At 43.5% G+C, this 17,004-nt stretch overlaps 2 protein-coding genes across 5 annotated transcripts; one reads left to right on the plus strand and one right to left on the minus strand.

The window, feature by feature from the left end:
- Positions 1–5,603: 5,603 nt before the first annotated feature.
- LOC128092819 (uncharacterized) lies at positions 5,604–6,565 on the minus strand. 4 transcript variants are annotated; one of them, XM_052707587.1, is made up of 2 exons: positions 6,421–6,565; positions 5,604–6,365 (listed from the first exon to the last, which is right to left on the minus strand). In XM_052707587.1, exon 2 carries the CDS (start codon positions 6,351–6,353, stop codon positions 5,604–5,606), a length of 750 nt encoding a protein of 249 aa, XP_052563547.1. In that variant the 5' UTR covers positions 6,354–6,365; positions 6,421–6,565. The 4 variants fall into 4 exon arrangements, with proteins under 4 accessions (XP_052563547.1, XP_052563548.1, XP_052563549.1 ...); XM_052707588.1 differs by having other exon boundaries at positions 6,425–6,561; XM_052707589.1 differs by having other exon boundaries at positions 5,604–6,360; positions 6,421–6,546.
- A 385-nt stretch (positions 6,566–6,950) lies between these two features.
- LOC120419464 (polypeptide N-acetylgalactosaminyltransferase 3) lies at positions 6,951–9,638 on the plus strand. Its single transcript, XM_039582148.2, has 3 exons — positions 6,951–8,452; positions 8,508–8,609; positions 8,664–9,638. Exons 1-3 carry the CDS (start codon positions 7,292–7,294, stop codon positions 9,387–9,389), a joined length of 1,989 nt encoding a protein of 662 aa, XP_039438082.1. The 5' UTR covers positions 6,951–7,291; the 3' UTR covers positions 9,390–9,638.
- Positions 9,639–17,004: the final 7,366 nt, after the last annotated feature.

Raw genomic sequence — 17,004 nt, forward strand, 5'->3', positions numbered from 1 at the left:
ATGAGTAAAAAATCAGAAGGCATATCATTTTATGGGCAAATTTATTGTATTTTTCGAAACATTATGAATCAAGAAAGGGCATTTTTCATTCAGAACGTGTTTTGTAACTATGCAAAGCTACTTTTAGAGTGATACAATGTTCAACAGCCTTTCGTTAAAATGCTTTAGAGGGTCCTAAAATATCCGATTTTTTTTAAACAGGTAAAATGACAGTTGACTTAGAAATACAAAACCATTTCGATCATTTGTTGAAAGTTTTTGAAATATTCTTTTTTCGAGAAGTTCTTCAAAAAAAATATTTTCTGCGAACATAATATACTTTATCACCCTTTATTTTAAAAAAATGTTTCTTTTTAAATTCAACAACACTATAAACATTAACATTAACAAATCGATGTCGGTGTGCTCTCTTGTTCTATCTAAACAGGAATCGCAGCAAGCTTAGTACAAGAGAGCACATGGGCATCAAAAGATTGATATTTCTTTAATACAGTGGTAACGTTGATTAAAAATCAAAAACAATGATATTCCAAATTTTTCCTGTTACAGTCTCATTGAAATTTAAATTTGGTCCGACAGTCTCAAACTTTGACGTTATAAAACCTGATTTGGCATAATTTCGCAATTTATTATTTTGATTTTCTGTTTTTTTTTTTCTAGATTTATAGTCATTCTATAAATATACAATATTTTTTTTTCTGTAATTGAGTTTCGAGGATGTGAATTACTTGATTGAAAGGCATTGATTTGAAAATACGTTTTATTGTGTATAACGCATAAGATAATCCGATCATAGTACTTCTATAGGTCAAACCCAGAATCTTCCATTGAACCATTTTGTTTCCGGATTCGTTTTTTCCTCAGTTTCCATTGAACAATATCCGAAAAATGTTAAAATCAGTTTCCAATAAGTGTAACGATAATCATTGCTGTTACAAACATAAGTTTTTGAACCATACTGAACGAGAGCTCCTAACAGAAAGAGCATCAAAATTGTTAACAGAAACAAAATCCCATTGACTCCCATTAAAACAAAATTTATAAAACATCGTTCAAAAAATTTTAAAAGACTCAAAAACATTTTTAACATTGCCCAGAAAATGTTTCCAACAGATTCTCCTGTTTTAAACGTTTGTAAAGGTTCTTGTGTGCTTGGAATCTTTGGGAAATTGTTTTCGATTTCTTCGATTCGAACCAGAAAGCTGTGGACTGAAGTGGCATTTCCGACCGCCCTGGAAAGCGGTTCTATGAGTTTCTTGTAGAAAACATCAAACGTTGTGATGTCTTCAGTTTTTGGAAGCTTTTTTATTGTCCTGTTAACAATCTTCAGAAGGAGTGTTGCTGACGCAAGTTGGTCTAAATTTGGCAGGGCTTCCCCAGACGATGGCCACCGATCTAGTAGAAGCAGTTGTTGTACTATGCTTGAAGCTTTTTTGATTAACTTTAACTCATAGTGCTTTGCTATAATTTTCCAGTATTCTTTTTGGGCATTTGAGTAGAGAAAAAATATATTTTGATGGATGGGTTTACATGAATTATTCACTATTTCGCAGTAGATATTTTCACTGTTTGGCTCATTTTTGCACCATTCCAACTGCAAATCAACTATTCCCTTGACAAAGATATTGATTTCACTATATAAATCAACTAATTCAAATTTGCTCAACGGCATGTTACATATGATAGAATCTAATTCAAGTAATTGTTCAAATAATGGCTTAAATTCTGGCAAGTGGCTAATTTTCTGAAGCATTGCCAGACCTTCAACCCAGAAGCAAAACATTGTATTTCTGCTTGTTAACCATCTTTCCAAGTCACTGTTAATGTTGAACAACTCTTTTGTCAGTTCGTTTTGCAAATTGCTCAGTGGTTGGTTACTAACCTGATCGTTTAGAACGATGTAACGAACTAAAGCATGACTGATCTTGCGTATTTCATTCACTTCATAAATAGTTGTGGTTTGAACCATTTCCGTGTAATATCGAAAAATTGGGCCAAATCGGTCAAACTTACCCCAGGGTTGGGTTTGCGCCACAGACATTTCGGACAACACGACGTCCACCATGCAGTACCAAATGTAAATTTCGTCGGGAATGTCAAAGGGATTCTTGTGCGTGGAATGATACCTTATCAGCTTTTTTGTTTCATTTATGTGGGCAGATTTACTGAACCTGTTGAGCACCAATGGATAGTAACGAAACGGTTGTGTGTTTCGTTTGGCGAAATTAAAATGATCCAGTAATTTAAAGATATAGCGGTACTCGCGCTCTAGGCAAGTTGTTAGACTATTTTGATATTTCCATTTGATTGAATCAGCTGATTTCCAACCAAAAGAGTCACAGAATAGCAACTCATTGCAAGTGTTTTCACTTCTGGCACTTATTTCACCAATCAACTCTCCAAGACTTTGGCATAGAAGGAAAAATATTGAATTTGTTAGATTAGGACGCTCGATCGAATGACTTTCGTGGATTGAATCTATCCAATTCTGTGTGAAATGTTCGATAGGATTCTTGAAAATTGTTTGGTCTAGATTGCAGAACAAATCCTGAAACCTTAAAATGTCACCATAATTGATCAAAATAATTTGATTTTGATTTGCCTCTTCTAATATTGTTTTCAAGTATTCAGGAGCTAGTAGGATCAACTCTTTTCTATGATTAATAAATCCGTTCCTCAAAACCTTATTCAAATCTTCACTAAGATTTTCAGACGACGACTGTGTTGATTCTATCCCAAATCGATCCAGCCAAATTGACCGCTTTAACAAAGTCTCCTCAATTTTTAACAGTCTCCTAGTGTATTTTCGCAAATCTTCCGAAAAGGTGCGATCAGTACTTATTTCTCTACATACATACCATACCAAACAGCTTAGAACACCATACGCGGTGCCCGTGCTGTATCAAGAAGGTTGTTCCATGTTGCTCGGTTCTGGGCTGCAGCTCGCCAGTCTCCTAGGTTGCAGATCTTTCTTAGGTCCGCCTCGATCTGATTACCCCATCGTGCACGCTGCGCTCCTGCTCTTCGGCCAGTGCCGCCATCCGGTCGCGCGCGGTCAAAGAGCATCCTGACAGGATGGTCTTCAGCCATCCTCGCGACATGACCGGCCCACCTGAGCCTCCCGATTCTCGCCAGGGTGACGATGGTCGGTTCTCCCAGCAGCGCGTGCAGTTCGTGGTTCATGCGCCTTCGCCACTCGTTCTGAGCTGTACGTACTCCACCGTAGATCGTTCGCAGCACCTTCCGTTCGAAAACTCCAAGGGCTCGTTCGTCCTCTTGCCGCAGCGTCCAGGTCTCGTGGCCATAGAGGGCAACCGGTCTAATCAGTGTCTTGTACAGGGTCAGCTTCGTGGCGCGTTGCACTCGATCAGATGTCAAGGTTTTCCGTAATCCAAAGTAGGCGCGATTCGCGGAGTGGATACGAGTCCGGATCTCTAAGCTGGTGTCGTTGTCGGCCGTTACCAGCGATCCCAAGTACACGAATTCGCTCACCTCCTCCAGCACATCGCCATCCACAGCTAGAGGGGTGAGTCTTGGGGGGTCAACGTCCTTTGAGCCCCTCCCTTTCATGTACTTTGTTTTCGTCGTATTCATGGCCAATCCAATTCGTCCTGCTTGCGTCTTTAAGGCGGTGTAAACCCTTTTCACCGTCTCTAGGTCTCTCGCTATAATATCAATGTCGTCCGCATAAGCAAGAAGTTGGACTGTCCTGTTGCAAATCGTGCCTCTCGTGTCTATACCCGCTCTTCGCACAACTCCCTCAAGTCCGATGTTGAACAGCGCATTGGATAAGCCGTCACCTTGTCGTAACCCTTGATGCGATTGGAAGGGGTCCGCTAGCTCCCCTGCCACTCGCACGTGACACATCACACGATCCAAGGTAGCCTTGATCAGCCGAGTCAGTTTGTCCGGAAAACCGTTCTCGTGCATGATCTGCCATAGCTGTTCGCGGTCGACTGTATCGTACGCTGCCTTGAAATCGATGAAGATGTGATGTGTGGGCACGTTGTACTCACGGCATTTCTCGAGGATCTGCCGGAGCGAGAAAATTTGGTCCGTGGTGGCCCGAGCGCCAGTAAACCCCGCTTGATAGGGGCCCACGAACCTCCGTGCGTACGGTGTCAGCAGACGGCAGAGGATCTGGGAGAGAATTTTATAGGCCGCGTTGATAAGCGTGATGCCGCGGTAGTTGCCGCAGTCCAGCTTATCCCCCTTTTTGTAGATGGGGCACACGACACCATCCATCCATTCTGCTGGTAGTTTCTCCTCCCTCCAGATCATAGAAATCACCAAGTGGATCGCCCTCGCCAACTGCTCTCCTCCATATTTGAAGAGCTCACCGGGTAACCGATCTTTACCGGCGGCCCTGTTGTTCTTCAGCTGCCTGATCTCCTTCTTCACCGTCTCCAGATCAGGTGCCGGGAACTGTTCGTCGGCAGCGGGCGGTCCAAGTTGGGCTTCAAAGCCGTCTCCATGCGCTACATCGCCGTTGAGGTGCTCGTTGAAGAACTGCTGCCACCTGTTCAACACCTCGCCTTTGTCCATAAGAAGGTTTCCCTCGGCGTCCCGACAAGTGTTGGCTTGCGGCGCATAGCCTTTGCGGGACCGGTTAACTTTCTCGTAGAACTTACGCGTCTCGTTCTGCCGGAACAGCTGCTCCATTTCGGCGCGATCGCGATCTTCCAGCTGGCGCTTCTTGAGCTTGAAGACCGTTCTCTGCTGTTTCAGCGCTTGTTTGTATCTGGCCACGTTCTCATCAGTTGCAGCTCTCAGCTTCACCGCATAAGCTGCTTTCTTCTCGTCAAGTAGCCGCTGGCACTCCTCGTCGAACCAGCGCTGCTTTCCAACTCGGACCGTACTACCTAGCGCGGCTTCAGCGGCACTGCCGATGGCCGAGCATATTCTGCTCCATCCATCGTTGAGCGAGGCAGCGCCGAGTTCCTCCTCCGTTGGCAGGCTCGCTTCCAGCTGCTGCACGTAGTGCTGAGCCGCAGCCGTGTCCTGCAGCCGCTCGGTGTTGAACGGCGGTGGGAGCCGGCTCCGTCGTCGGTGATACGTCGTCGACAGTTTTGAGTGCATGCTTGCACCCACCAGGTAGTGGTCCGAGTGGATGTCCGCACCGCGGTACGTGCGGATGTTCCGTATGTCCGAGAAGAATCGGCCGTCGATGAGGACGTGGTCGATTTGTGTTTTTGTTCGTTGGTTAGGCGATGTCCAGGTGACTTTGTGGATGTCTTTCCGGGGGAAGAATGTGCTCCGTACCACCATACCGCGGGAGGCTGCGAAGTTGATGCACCGCTGGCCGTTGTCGTTCGTGACGGTGTGCAGGCTGTTCGGCCCGATCACCGGCTTGTACATCTCCTCCCTTCCTATGCGGGCGTTCATATCTCCGATGACGATCTTGACGTCCCTCTGCGGGCAGCTGTCGAACTTCTGCTCCAGCTTCGCGTAGAACGCTTCCTTCTCGGCATCGGATGATTCCTCGTGTGGGCAATGTACGTTGAAGATGTGATAGTTGAAGAAACGGCCTTTAATCCTCAATCTACACATCCGGTCGTCGATCGGCTCCCAATCTATCACACGACTCCGCATCTTGCCCAACACTAACTTATTTCTCTACACAGCCTGCGATAGCACAAGCGATCACTTTCCATCAAATCTTTCCTCAGCTTCATCAGCTTCACACAGTTTCTTGCGTGCTCCCACTCGAAGGCTGATTCCTTCAAAGCTTCCCCTATCACAGGAATCAGCTTTGCCCGCATCCCATCCCGATTCTCCCGCAGGTCATCCCTCATAACTTTGACGATCCTCATTTGCTCCAAAAGCACCTCCTTGGCATCCTCAAAGCTCCCAATGCCATCCAGCAGCTCCGGATCATCAACCCGGACCTGCGCCACAAAGTTGCCGTCCGTCGCCATGATGCATCCTTCGTCGTGCAGCTTGACGTTTATGGTGACGTACCGGAAGCGAGCCGACAGGCCCAGGAGATCGATCTTCCTACGCGTCGTCGCCGTCGGATATTCGCGTCGGATCCACTGCGTCCCACATGCGCTGAACAGCTCCTTGGACTTTTTCGGCCGCGGCTGCTTCGGCGGTTCTGTCTCTGCTGGATGTTGGTTGAGGGCGGAAGCAATGTTCGGTTTTACCCTTTGAGTTGATCGCTTGCCGGAGATTGATCTGCTCAAGTCGTTAGTGCTGCAAGGATCTTCCAGCACTACTGCTGGTACTACTTCTGGCGGTACTTCAACCGGTCTAATGGCACCCGCTTCCTCTTGTGGAGAAATGGTCGATTGTGGTGCCAACTCACGACCTGGAGGATCTCCATCTTCAATATTGTTGTGAACTGAATCCATTTTGCAACTAAACTGATGAATAAAATTTGATTTTTCTCAAATGATCCTTCCAAGAGCTTCTACCTACCTACAATTTTGTCAATCAAACACTCTACAACTATGCTATCTCTACTGAAAAACACTTGAGTGCGTATTACAATATTTAAGTGCAACTCGATGATTAAGAACGAGCAGGTTCAAGTCTGTCTAGTTAAATGTCCAACATGACTTCGAGTTCATGCAGTGACTTAGGTAGAGAAAGTTCATCCGATCGCTGTCAGACCAGAATCTTAAATGAACTCATCGTAGGATGGTTCAAGCCTTTAACCTTATAATCTTGACTAATTCTCTTTACGATGCATAAGGTATTCAATTTAGATTGATTTTTTTTAATATTTGAGTTTCAGTAATTTTCGTAAAATAATTGAATCATCAACTTCAAAACAATGCGCCTAAAGGTATACCTCCACGTTCATCCAAAAACCGAATTGTGTCATTTTCAGTGACGGGTACGACACCGGCTTCACTCACGCTTCCAGTGAATTCTGTTTATCGCTGCATGCTCTCTCTCAGCTCTCTCGACCGCGTTCTTCGCTATCACCGAGAGCGAGAGAGTTCAGTTCGCAAGTGACAGCTCGTGGGTAGCTTAGTTCAGAATGTCAACAATAATTTTCACGCGATAGAGGACAAAAAAGCAATCACCGCTGCATTCTGAAACTAAAGTAATTCTTCCGCCGCACGATGTATTCGTAGAACCGCGTGAAAATCGTACAAAACCGCGTAGAATTTTAGCGTTGCCGCAAACGGTTGAACCAGTTCCAGTTTGAATTGGGGCCAATTTCGGGGGCCAAATTTCAGTGCCAAGGAGCAGCAGGTGAAAGTCAATAAAAGCGGAGCAATTAAATGCTTATTTTATATCAGATTTCCCCTAGAGTTTAAGCGAGTGTGTAATTTCGAACATGTTTCGACTGCGGGTCAAAATTTTCTACATCTACATCCTGATTTCGTTCGCCCTGTCGGTGTATCTGTTTTACCTAATCTCCAAGTACTCGGTGGAGAAGTTTATCAACTACCAGCGCAATGTTAGGAGCAGTAAGTTTCAGGATCGTCCCCGGATACCGCAGATCGTCGGACACTACGTGGGCGTGGGTTCGGTTGGGAACATTTCCAAGAACTTCCTGAACACCAACAACTTTGCACCGGTTCCGGGCGTGGGCGAGAATGGCGATCCGGTGGTGGTGCAAGCAAAGGACCTGCTGCAGATGCAGCAGCTATTCCAGATCAACCGATACAATCTACTGGCAAGCGATCGGATCGCATTGAATCGAACGCTTCCGGATGTTCGCAAGCCAAAGTGCGTGAGCAAAGAATACCCTACCAAGCTGCCAACGACGTCAATTATAATCGTCTTCCACAACGAAGCATGGTCCGTGCTGCTGCGGACCGTGTGGAGTGTCATCATCCGATCCCCGAAACATCTAATCAAAGAGATTCTGCTAGTTGATGACGCCAGCGATCGGAGGTTCTTGAAAAACGATCTGGAGAACTACGTCCAGAAGCTGCCCCTCGTAGTCAGCATTCTAAGACTGAACAAACGGGAAGGTCTCGTCGCGGCACGTCTCATGGGAGCCCGAGTGGCCACCGGAGACACGCTGACCTTCCTGGACGCCCACTGTGAGTGCTCCCCGGGCTGGTTGGAGCCCCTCCTAGCACGAATCAAGGAAAATCCCAAAAAGGTAGTCTGTCCCGTGATCGACATCATCTCCGACGACAACTTCTCGTACATCAAGAGCTTCGAGTTCCACTGGGGAGCGTTCAACTGGCAGATGCACTTCCGGTGGTACACGCTGAGCGATGAAGAGCTGGCGGAACGTCGCAAGGACACGACGCTGCCGTTTCATACGCCTGCGATGGCCGGAGGGTTGTTCACGATCGACCGGAAGTACTTCTTCGACGTGGGAAGCTACGATGATAGGCTGAAGATCTGGGGCGGGGACAACTTGGAGATGTCGTTCCGGATTTGGCAGTGCGGCGGAGAGATCGAGATCGCTCCGTGTTCGCACGTTGGTCATCTGTTCAGGAAGAGCTCGCCGTACACGTTCCCGGGCGGGGTCAGTGGGGTAAGTTAACTGATTTGATGATAAAGAACTTGTCATAACAAGTACGATTTTTTAGATTCTCAATGAAAATCTTGCGCGAGTAGCTCTAGTGTGGATGGATGACTGGTCGAAATTCTTCTTCAAGTTCAACAAGGGCACGGAAGAGTTCAAAAGTTTGGTAAGACTCTTTGCACCCATAAATTTCAACCCAGCTAATAAAACCCTTTTCCAGAACGTCTCATCCCGCGTCGCCCTCAAGAAGCAGCTCAACTGCAAGTCCTTCGACTGGTACCTGCGCAAGGTGTGGCCTCAGAACTTCTTCCCCGCCGCCAACAAATTCTTCGGCCGCATCCAACCGATCGACCTCAGCACCTTCGACCACCAGGAGTACATCACCCTCATGAAGAAGATCAACCTGATCGTCAAGAATCTCAACCCGGAGCTCAAGTGGAAGTTCCTCATCAAGTACCTCACCGAAAACGTTAAGAAGATCGGCGACTCCATGAAGGCCGCCAAGCACAGCTCGTACTGCCTCCAAAAGCCCAAAACCAACTCCCTCATCACGCAACCCTTCGGCCAGTCCTTCCTCCGGAAGTGCTCCCTCCTGATCAACCAACTCGACGAGCAGTTCGTAATCGACGACTACGGTCGCATCATGACCGACGAGGGCGTCTGCCTCGACTCGTACCGCAAGACGACCGTCGAAGGTGAGGCGCTGATCGAGGGTGCCAAGAAAACCAAAATGGTCACCTGCGGCAGCAACAAGCGGGCTCAGCGCTGGGTCTACGAGACGGACACGTACCACCTGAAGAACCTCAACACCGAGGACTGCCTCGAGCGGGGCATGGTCCCGGTGCGGGGCGACGACTCCGAGGACAAGTTCGAGGTGTTTCTGCAGCCGTGCGACGTGCGGAACGAGCTGCAAAAGTGGATGCTCTTTCCGGTGGCGTGGAAGTGAGCTGGGACCGGGTTTTTTTTTTTCTTTTGCTAACCTCCTCCCTTTAAGCACTAGTTAACGCATCGCAGAGAGCACCCCGAGTTCGTTCGAAAATCGAAGCATTTCATTACGATGGATCTGAGTTACGCATTACGTAAGATATTATGCCATTCCGACGGTTATTACTAAACAGACTTGATATTTTCTTAACAGTAAGAAGACTTAATCACCACAAGAACAAATGTGCACAAAATGTTAACTGAAACTCTTTACAAAGCATAATTTTGTACTTAATTTCCATTTCATGTACCGTTAAGTTGTAATCTGTGATATTAATGCATTCGAGGTCGGTGAAATGAATAATGAATAAATCAATATACAAATAAGACTAGCTTGCTCAATTTAAACATTTGATTTTTCCTTCCTCTTTGAGAAATTCAAAGTTTTGGCTAAACTTTATCTGCTACCCATCGTTTTAGTGAACTGGAGCAATTTAATTGCGAAAATGTTTAGATGATGATGCAGTTTGATTCTAAAGCATGTAAACTACAGTCCAGACTCGATTATCCGAAGGCTCAGAAAAATTTCACTTCGGATATAGTCAAGGCACGAAATCGAAAAAGGGCTCATTTTCGTGTGTCTAACGGCAAATCGTGTAACAGGCCAGGTTTTGATGGATCTAGACTAAATCGACCCCGCTGAGTCCGAAAATCGCGGTCACGAAGCCGAATTCCTTAAGGGAAGCGAGATATTCAAGATGGCGACCAATATGGCGGCTATATACAGAAGTTAACAATATCACAGTATAAAGGTTGTTGACGTGTCGATTTTAACTAATTTTGGGCCGCTGAACCCGAATATGACCATGAAAATCGGTCACGGCGATCCAGGAGCGTGTAATCCAAGATGGCGTCCAATATGGCGAATAGTGAATCTTCAAGTATTTTCAAACAACATGTAACAGGCTTGTGACCGATCAAATTTAACTAATTTGGGGTCGCTGAACCCGAATATGACCATGAAAATCGGTCACGGCGACCCAGTAGCGTGTAATCCAAGATGGCGTCCAATATGGCGAATAGTGAATCTTCAAGTATTTTTAAACAACATGTAACAGGCTTGTGACCGACCAAATTTAACTAATTTGGGGTCGCTGAACCCGAATATGACCATGAAAATCGGTCACGACGACCCAGTAGCGTGTAATCCAAGATGGCGTCCAATATGGCGAATAGTGAATCTTCAAGTATTTTTAAACAATATGTAACAGGCTTGTGACCGATCAAATTTAACTAATTTGGGATCGCTGAACCCGAATATGACCATAAAAATCGGTCACGGCGACCCAGTAGCGTGTAATCCAAGATGGCGTCCAATATGGCGAATAGTGAATCTTCAAGTATCTTTAAACAACATGTAACAGGCTTGTGACCGATCAAATTTAACTAATTTGGGGTCACTGAACTCGAATATGACCATGACAATCGGTCACGGTGACCCAGCAGCGTGTAATCCAAGATGGCGTCCAATATGGCGAATAGTGAATCTTCAAGTATTTTTAAACAATATGTAACAGGCTTGTGACCGATCAAATTTAACTAATTTGGGATCGCTGAACCCAAATATGACCATAAAAATCGGTCACGGCGACCCAGTAGCGTGTAATCCAAGATGGCGTCCAATATGGCGAATAGTGAATCTTCAAGTATTTTTAAACAACATATAACAGGCTTTTGACCGACCAAATTTAACTAATTTGGGGTCGCTGAACCCGAATATGACCATAAAAATCGGTCACGGCGACCCAGTAGCGTGTAATCCAAGATGGCGTCCAATATGGCGAATAGTGAATCTTCAAGTATTATTAAACAACATGTAACAGGCTTGTGACCGATCAAATTTAACTAATTTGGGGTCGCTGAACCCGAATATGAACATGAAAATCGGTCACGGCGACCCAGTAGCGTGTAATCCAAGATGGCGTCCAATATGGCGAATAGTGAATCTTCAAGAATTTTTAAACAACATGTAACAGGCTTGTGACCGATCAAATTTAACTAATTTGGGGTCGCTGAACCCGAATATGAACATGAAAATCGGTCACGGCGACCCAGTAGCGTGTAATCCAAGATGGCGTCCAATATGGCGAATAGTGAATCTTCAAGATTTTTAAACAACATGTAACAGGCTTGTGACCGATCAAATTTAACTAATTTGGGGTCGCTGAACCCGAATATGACCATGAAAATCGGTCACGGCGACCCAGTAGCGTGTAATCCAAGATGGCGTCCAATATGGCGAATAGTGAATCTTCAAGAATTTTTAAACAACATGTAACAGGCTTGTGACCGATCAAATTTAACTAATTTGGGGTCGCTGAACCCGAATATGACCATGAAAATCGGTCACGGCGACCCAGTAGCGTGTAATCCAAGATGGCGTCCAATATGGCGAATAGTGAATCTTCAAGTATTTTTAAACAATATGTAACAGGCTTGTGACCGATGAAATTTAACTAATTTGGGATCGCTGAACCCGAATATGACCATAAAAATCGGTCACGGCGACCCAGTAGCGTGTAATCCAAGATGGCGTCCAATATGGCGAATAGTGAATCTTCAAGTATTATTAAACAACATGTAATAGGCTTGTCATGGATGACCCAGGAGCGTGTAATCCAAGATGGCGTCGACAACTTGAAGATTCTCTCTTCGCCATATTGGACGCCATCTTGGATTACACGCTGCTGGATCGCCGTGACCGATTTTCATGGTCATATTCGGGTTCAGCGACCCCAAATTATTTAAATTTGATCGGTCACAAGCCTGTTACATATTGTTTAAAAATACTTGAAGATTCACTATTCGCCATATTGGACGCCATCTTGAATTACACGCTCTTGGGTCGCCGTGACCGATTTTCATGGTCCTATTCGAGTTCAGTGACCCAAAATTAGTTAAATTTGATCGGTCACAAGCCTGTTACATGTTATTTAAAAATACTTGAAGATTCACTATTCGCCATATTGGACGCCATCTTGGATATCACGCTGCTGGGTCGCCGTGACCGATTTTCATGTTCATATTCGGGTTCAGCGACCCCAAATCAGTTAAATTTGATCGGTCACAAGCCTGTTACATCTTGTTTAAAAATACTTGAAGATTCACTATTCGCCATATTGGACGCCATCTTGAATTACACGCTCTTGGGTCGCCGTGACCGATTTTCATGGTCCTATTCGAGTTCAGTGACCCAAAATTAGTTAAATTTGATCGGTCACAAGCCTGTTACATGTTGTTTAAAAATACTTGAAGATTCTTTCTTCGCCATATTGGACGGCATCTTGGATTACACGCTGCTGGGTCGCCGTGACCGATTTTCATGGTCCTATTCGAGTTCAGTGACCCAAAATTAGTTAAATTTGATCGGTCACAAGCCTGTTACATGTTGTTTAAAAATACTTGAAGATTCTCTCTTCGCCATATTGGACGCCATCTTGGATTACACGCTACTGGGTCGCCGTGACCGATTTTCATGTTCATATTCGGGTTCAGCGACCCCAAATCAGTTAAATTTGATCGGTCACAAGCCTGTTACATGTTGTTTAAAAATACTTGAAGAATCACTATTCGCCATATTGGACGCCATCTTGGATTACACGCTACTGGGTCGCCGTGACTAATTTTCATGGTCATATTCGAGTTTAGTGACCCCAAATTAGTTAAATTTGATCGGTCACAAGCCTGTTACATCTTGTTTAAAAATACTTGAAGATTCACTATTCGCCATATTGGACGCCATCTTGGATAACACGCTCCTGGGTCGCCGTGACCGATTTTCATGTTCATATTCGGGTTCAGCGACCCCAAATTAGTTAAATTTGATCGGTCACAAGCCTGTTACATGTTGTTTAAAAATACTTGAAGATTCTCTCTTCGCCATATTGGACGCCATCTTGGATTACACGCTCCTGGGTCGCCGTGACCGATTTTCATGGTCATATTCGAGTTCAGCGACCCCAAATTAGTTAAATTTGATCGGTCACAAGCCTGTTACATGTTGTTTAAAAATACTTGAAGATTCATTATTCGCCATATTGGACGCCATCTTGGATTACACGCTACTGGGTCGCCGTGACTAATTTTCATGAACATATTCGAGTTCAGTGACCCCAAATTAGTTAAATTTGATCGGTCACAAGCCTGTTACATGTTGTTTAAAAATACTTGAAGATTCACTATTCGCCATATTGGACGCCATCTTGGATAACACGCTCCTGGGTCGCCGTGACCGATTTTCATGTTCATATTCGGGTTCAGCGACCCCAAATTAGTTAAATTTGATCGGTCACAAGCCTGTTACATGTTGTTTAAAAATACTTGAAGATTCTCTCTTCGCCATATTGGACGCCATCTTGGATTACACGCTCCTGGGTCGCCGTGACCGATTTTCATGGTCATATTCGAGTTCAGCGACCCCAAATTAGTTAAATTTGATCGGTCACAAGCCTGTTACATGTTGTTTAAAAATACTTGAAGATTCACTATTCGCCATATTGGACGCCATCTTGGATTACACGCTCCTGGGTCGCCGTGACCGATTTTCATGGTCATATTCGAGTTCAGCGACCCCAAATTAGTTAAATTTGATCGGTCACAAGCCTGTTACATGTTGTTTAAAAATACTTGAAGATTCATTATTCGCCATATTGGACGCCATCTTGGATAACACGCTCCTGGGTCGCCGTGACCGATTTTCATGTTCATATTCGGGTTCAGCGACCCCAAATTAGTTAAATTTGATCGGTCACAAGCCTGTTACATGTTGTTTAAAAATACTTGAAGATTCTCTCTTCGCCATATTGGACGCCATCTTGGATTACACGCTCCTGGGTCGCCGTGACCGATTTTCATGGTCATATTCGAGTTCAGCGACCCCAAATTAGTTAAATTTGATCGGTCACAAGCCTGTTACATGTTGTTTAAAAATACTTGAAGATTCATTATTCGCCATATTGGACGCCATCTTGGATTACACGCTACTGGGTCGCCGTGACTAATTTTCATGGTCATATTCGAGTTCAGTGACCCCAAATTAGTTAAATTTGATCGGTCACAAGCCTGTTACATGTTGTTTAAAAATACTTGAAGATTCACTATTCGCCATATTGGACGCCATCTTGGATTACACGCTCCTGGGTCGCCGTGACCGATTTTCATGGTCATATTCGAGTTCAGCGACCCCAAATTAGTTAAATTTGATCGGTCACAAGCCTGTTACATGTTGTTTAAAAATACTTGAAGATTCATTATTCGCCATATTGGACGCCATCTTGGATAACACGCTCCTGGGTCGCCGTGACCGATTTTCATGTTCATATTCGGGTTCAGCGACCCCAAATTAGTTAAATTTGATCGGTCACAAGCCTGTTACATGTTGTTTAAAAATACTTGAAGATTCTCTCTTCGCCATATTGGACGCCATCTTGGATTACACGCTCCTGGGTCGCCGTGACCGATTTTCATGGTCATATTCGAGTTCAGCGACCCCAAATTAGTTAAATTTGATCGGTCACAAGCCTGTTACATGTTGTTTAAAAATACTTGAAGATTCTCTCTTCGCCATATTGGACGCCATCTTGGATTACACGCTCCTGGGTCACCGTGACCGATTTTCATGGTCATATTCGAGTTCAGCGACCCCAAATTAGTTAAATTTGATCGGTCACAAGCCTGTTACATGTTGTTTAAAAATACTTGAAGATTCTCTCTTCGCCATATTGGACGCCATCTTGGATTACACGCTACTGGGTCGCCGTGACTAATTTTCATGGTCATATTCGAGTTCAGTGACCCCAAATTAGTTAAATTTGATCGGTCACAAGCCTGTTACATGTTGTTTAAAAATACTTGAAGATTCACTATTCGCCATATTGGACGCCATCTTGGATTACACGCTTCTGGATCGCCGTGACCGATTTTCATGGTCATATTCGGATTCAGCGACCCGAAATTAGTTAAAATCGACACGTCGACAACCTTCATACTGTGATATTGTTGACTTCTCTATATAGCCGCCATATTGGTCGCCATCTTGAATATCTCGCTTCCCTTAAGGAATCGGGCTTCGTGACCGCGATATTCGGACTCAGCAGGGTCGATTTAGCCTAGATCCATCAAAACCTGGCCTGTTACACGATTTGCCGTTAGACATGCTATTTTTGGGTTTTTAGCCTTGACTAATAATCGAATCAAGAAAAAACATGTTTTTTCGTTGTCTTATTTTTGATTGTCGATCTTAAGTATGATCCCAAACTACGCTATTCAAATTTGACTATAACGGGGTCGAAGAACTCGAATTTAAAGTTAAAAACAAGAAAAAAAAAAGAAAAAGCTTATTAGTTAACATTTGGATAATCGAACTTCGAATAATCGAAGCTTCGTTTAATCGAGTCTGGACTGTATTCGATTTTTTAAGTTATATATATTATTTCACTCACGACGTAAATCGTAAAACAAACTGAAAATAACAAAAAAATGGCAAGTCTGAAATTTCGCAAAATGAAAGAGAGCATCTTTCTCGAATTTTTGGCCAAAGAAACTAAATGTTTTGTCAGAGGGTCCAGTGCAACTTTTTGAAGCATTTTTTTTTCGATTTCCAGGTTTTTTTTAGACATATCGCTAGCCATCGATGACATTATGGCAATAATCAACAAATTGCTTAAAAACATGCCTAGAGAGATTTAACATTTCTCCACTATTTGACTTCAAATAAAAAGTCTCCGATACCGGACTGAATACATCAGGTTGCTAGATTTCTTTGAAATAACAACAAAAACTGAAGCTGAATGTGTTATACAGTTGCATCAACAGATTTCACTAATATTTATTAGAGCATTAAACAGTGCAAAACAAAGAGAATTTCAAAGAAAAGTTACTTATAACTTATAAGGATTCCAACAAATATATTTTTTTAGATCCCCTACCATATTATACTATGACGTTTCCAAAAAAAACAGATGAAATTAGATTGAAGGAAATAGCAGAACAAATTTTCTAAAGTTAATTTCATCTTCGATTCAATCTAAGCAGTGAAATGCACAATTTCGTAAAGGAAAACGAGAGTTTCTCCAAAAATTAGAATGTTTTCCATTTTTACACGTACATACTCAATACCGGGTGAGATTGATTGCACGGGTGACATTGATTAATTTGCACAAAGAAAATTACAAACAGAATGGTATGGAATCGTACTAATCTTGGAAGATAATTTTTGAAAGTATCTCAAGAAGTACTTTACAATAAACTTGTAAATGTTTCAACAGTAAGTTACCCATATTTTAACATTGATACAAAAGATTATTTACATACTTTCAATGTGCCATTTTTTTTTGAAATTAAATTGAGTTGTAATTGGAAAACGAACTGCGTTATCAGATTCTGTAGACAATTTAACACTAAGAAGAGCTAAAATTAGTTTCTAGGTTACAAGGCTTAGGTGTTATTGAAATACAAAATAAAAAATATATTTTTATATATTGCTATTTATAGATAGGAATCATGTTAAAAAATTAATTTTGGTGACTGCAAAAAAACTAAAAAAACTAAGTTTTTACTAACGAACTTTGATCAAATTA

This window comes from Culex pipiens, chromosome 2 (genome assembly GCF_016801865.2).
Source record: "Culex pipiens pallens isolate TS chromosome 2, TS_CPP_V2, whole genome shotgun sequence".
In the NCBI taxonomy this organism is placed as follows: Eukaryota; Metazoa; Arthropoda; class Insecta; order Diptera; family Culicidae; genus Culex; species Culex pipiens.

Coding starts and splice junctions, on each gene's coding strand:
- LOC128092819 (XM_052707587.1), bottom strand. CDS start 6,353: ATGGATTCAGTTCACAACAATATTGAAGATGGAGATCCTCCAGGTCGT.
- LOC120419464 (XM_039582148.2), top strand. CDS start 7,292: ATGTTTCGACTGCGGGTCAAAATTTTCTACATCTACATCCTGATTTCG. Junction 8,453..8,507: donor TCCCGGGCGGGGTCAGTGGG/GTAAGTTAACTG, acceptor ACGATTTTTTAG/ATTCTCAATGAAAATCTTGC. Junction 8,610..8,663: donor CGGAAGAGTTCAAAAGTTTG/GTAAGACTCTTT, acceptor ACCCTTTTCCAG/AACGTCTCATCCCGCGTCGC.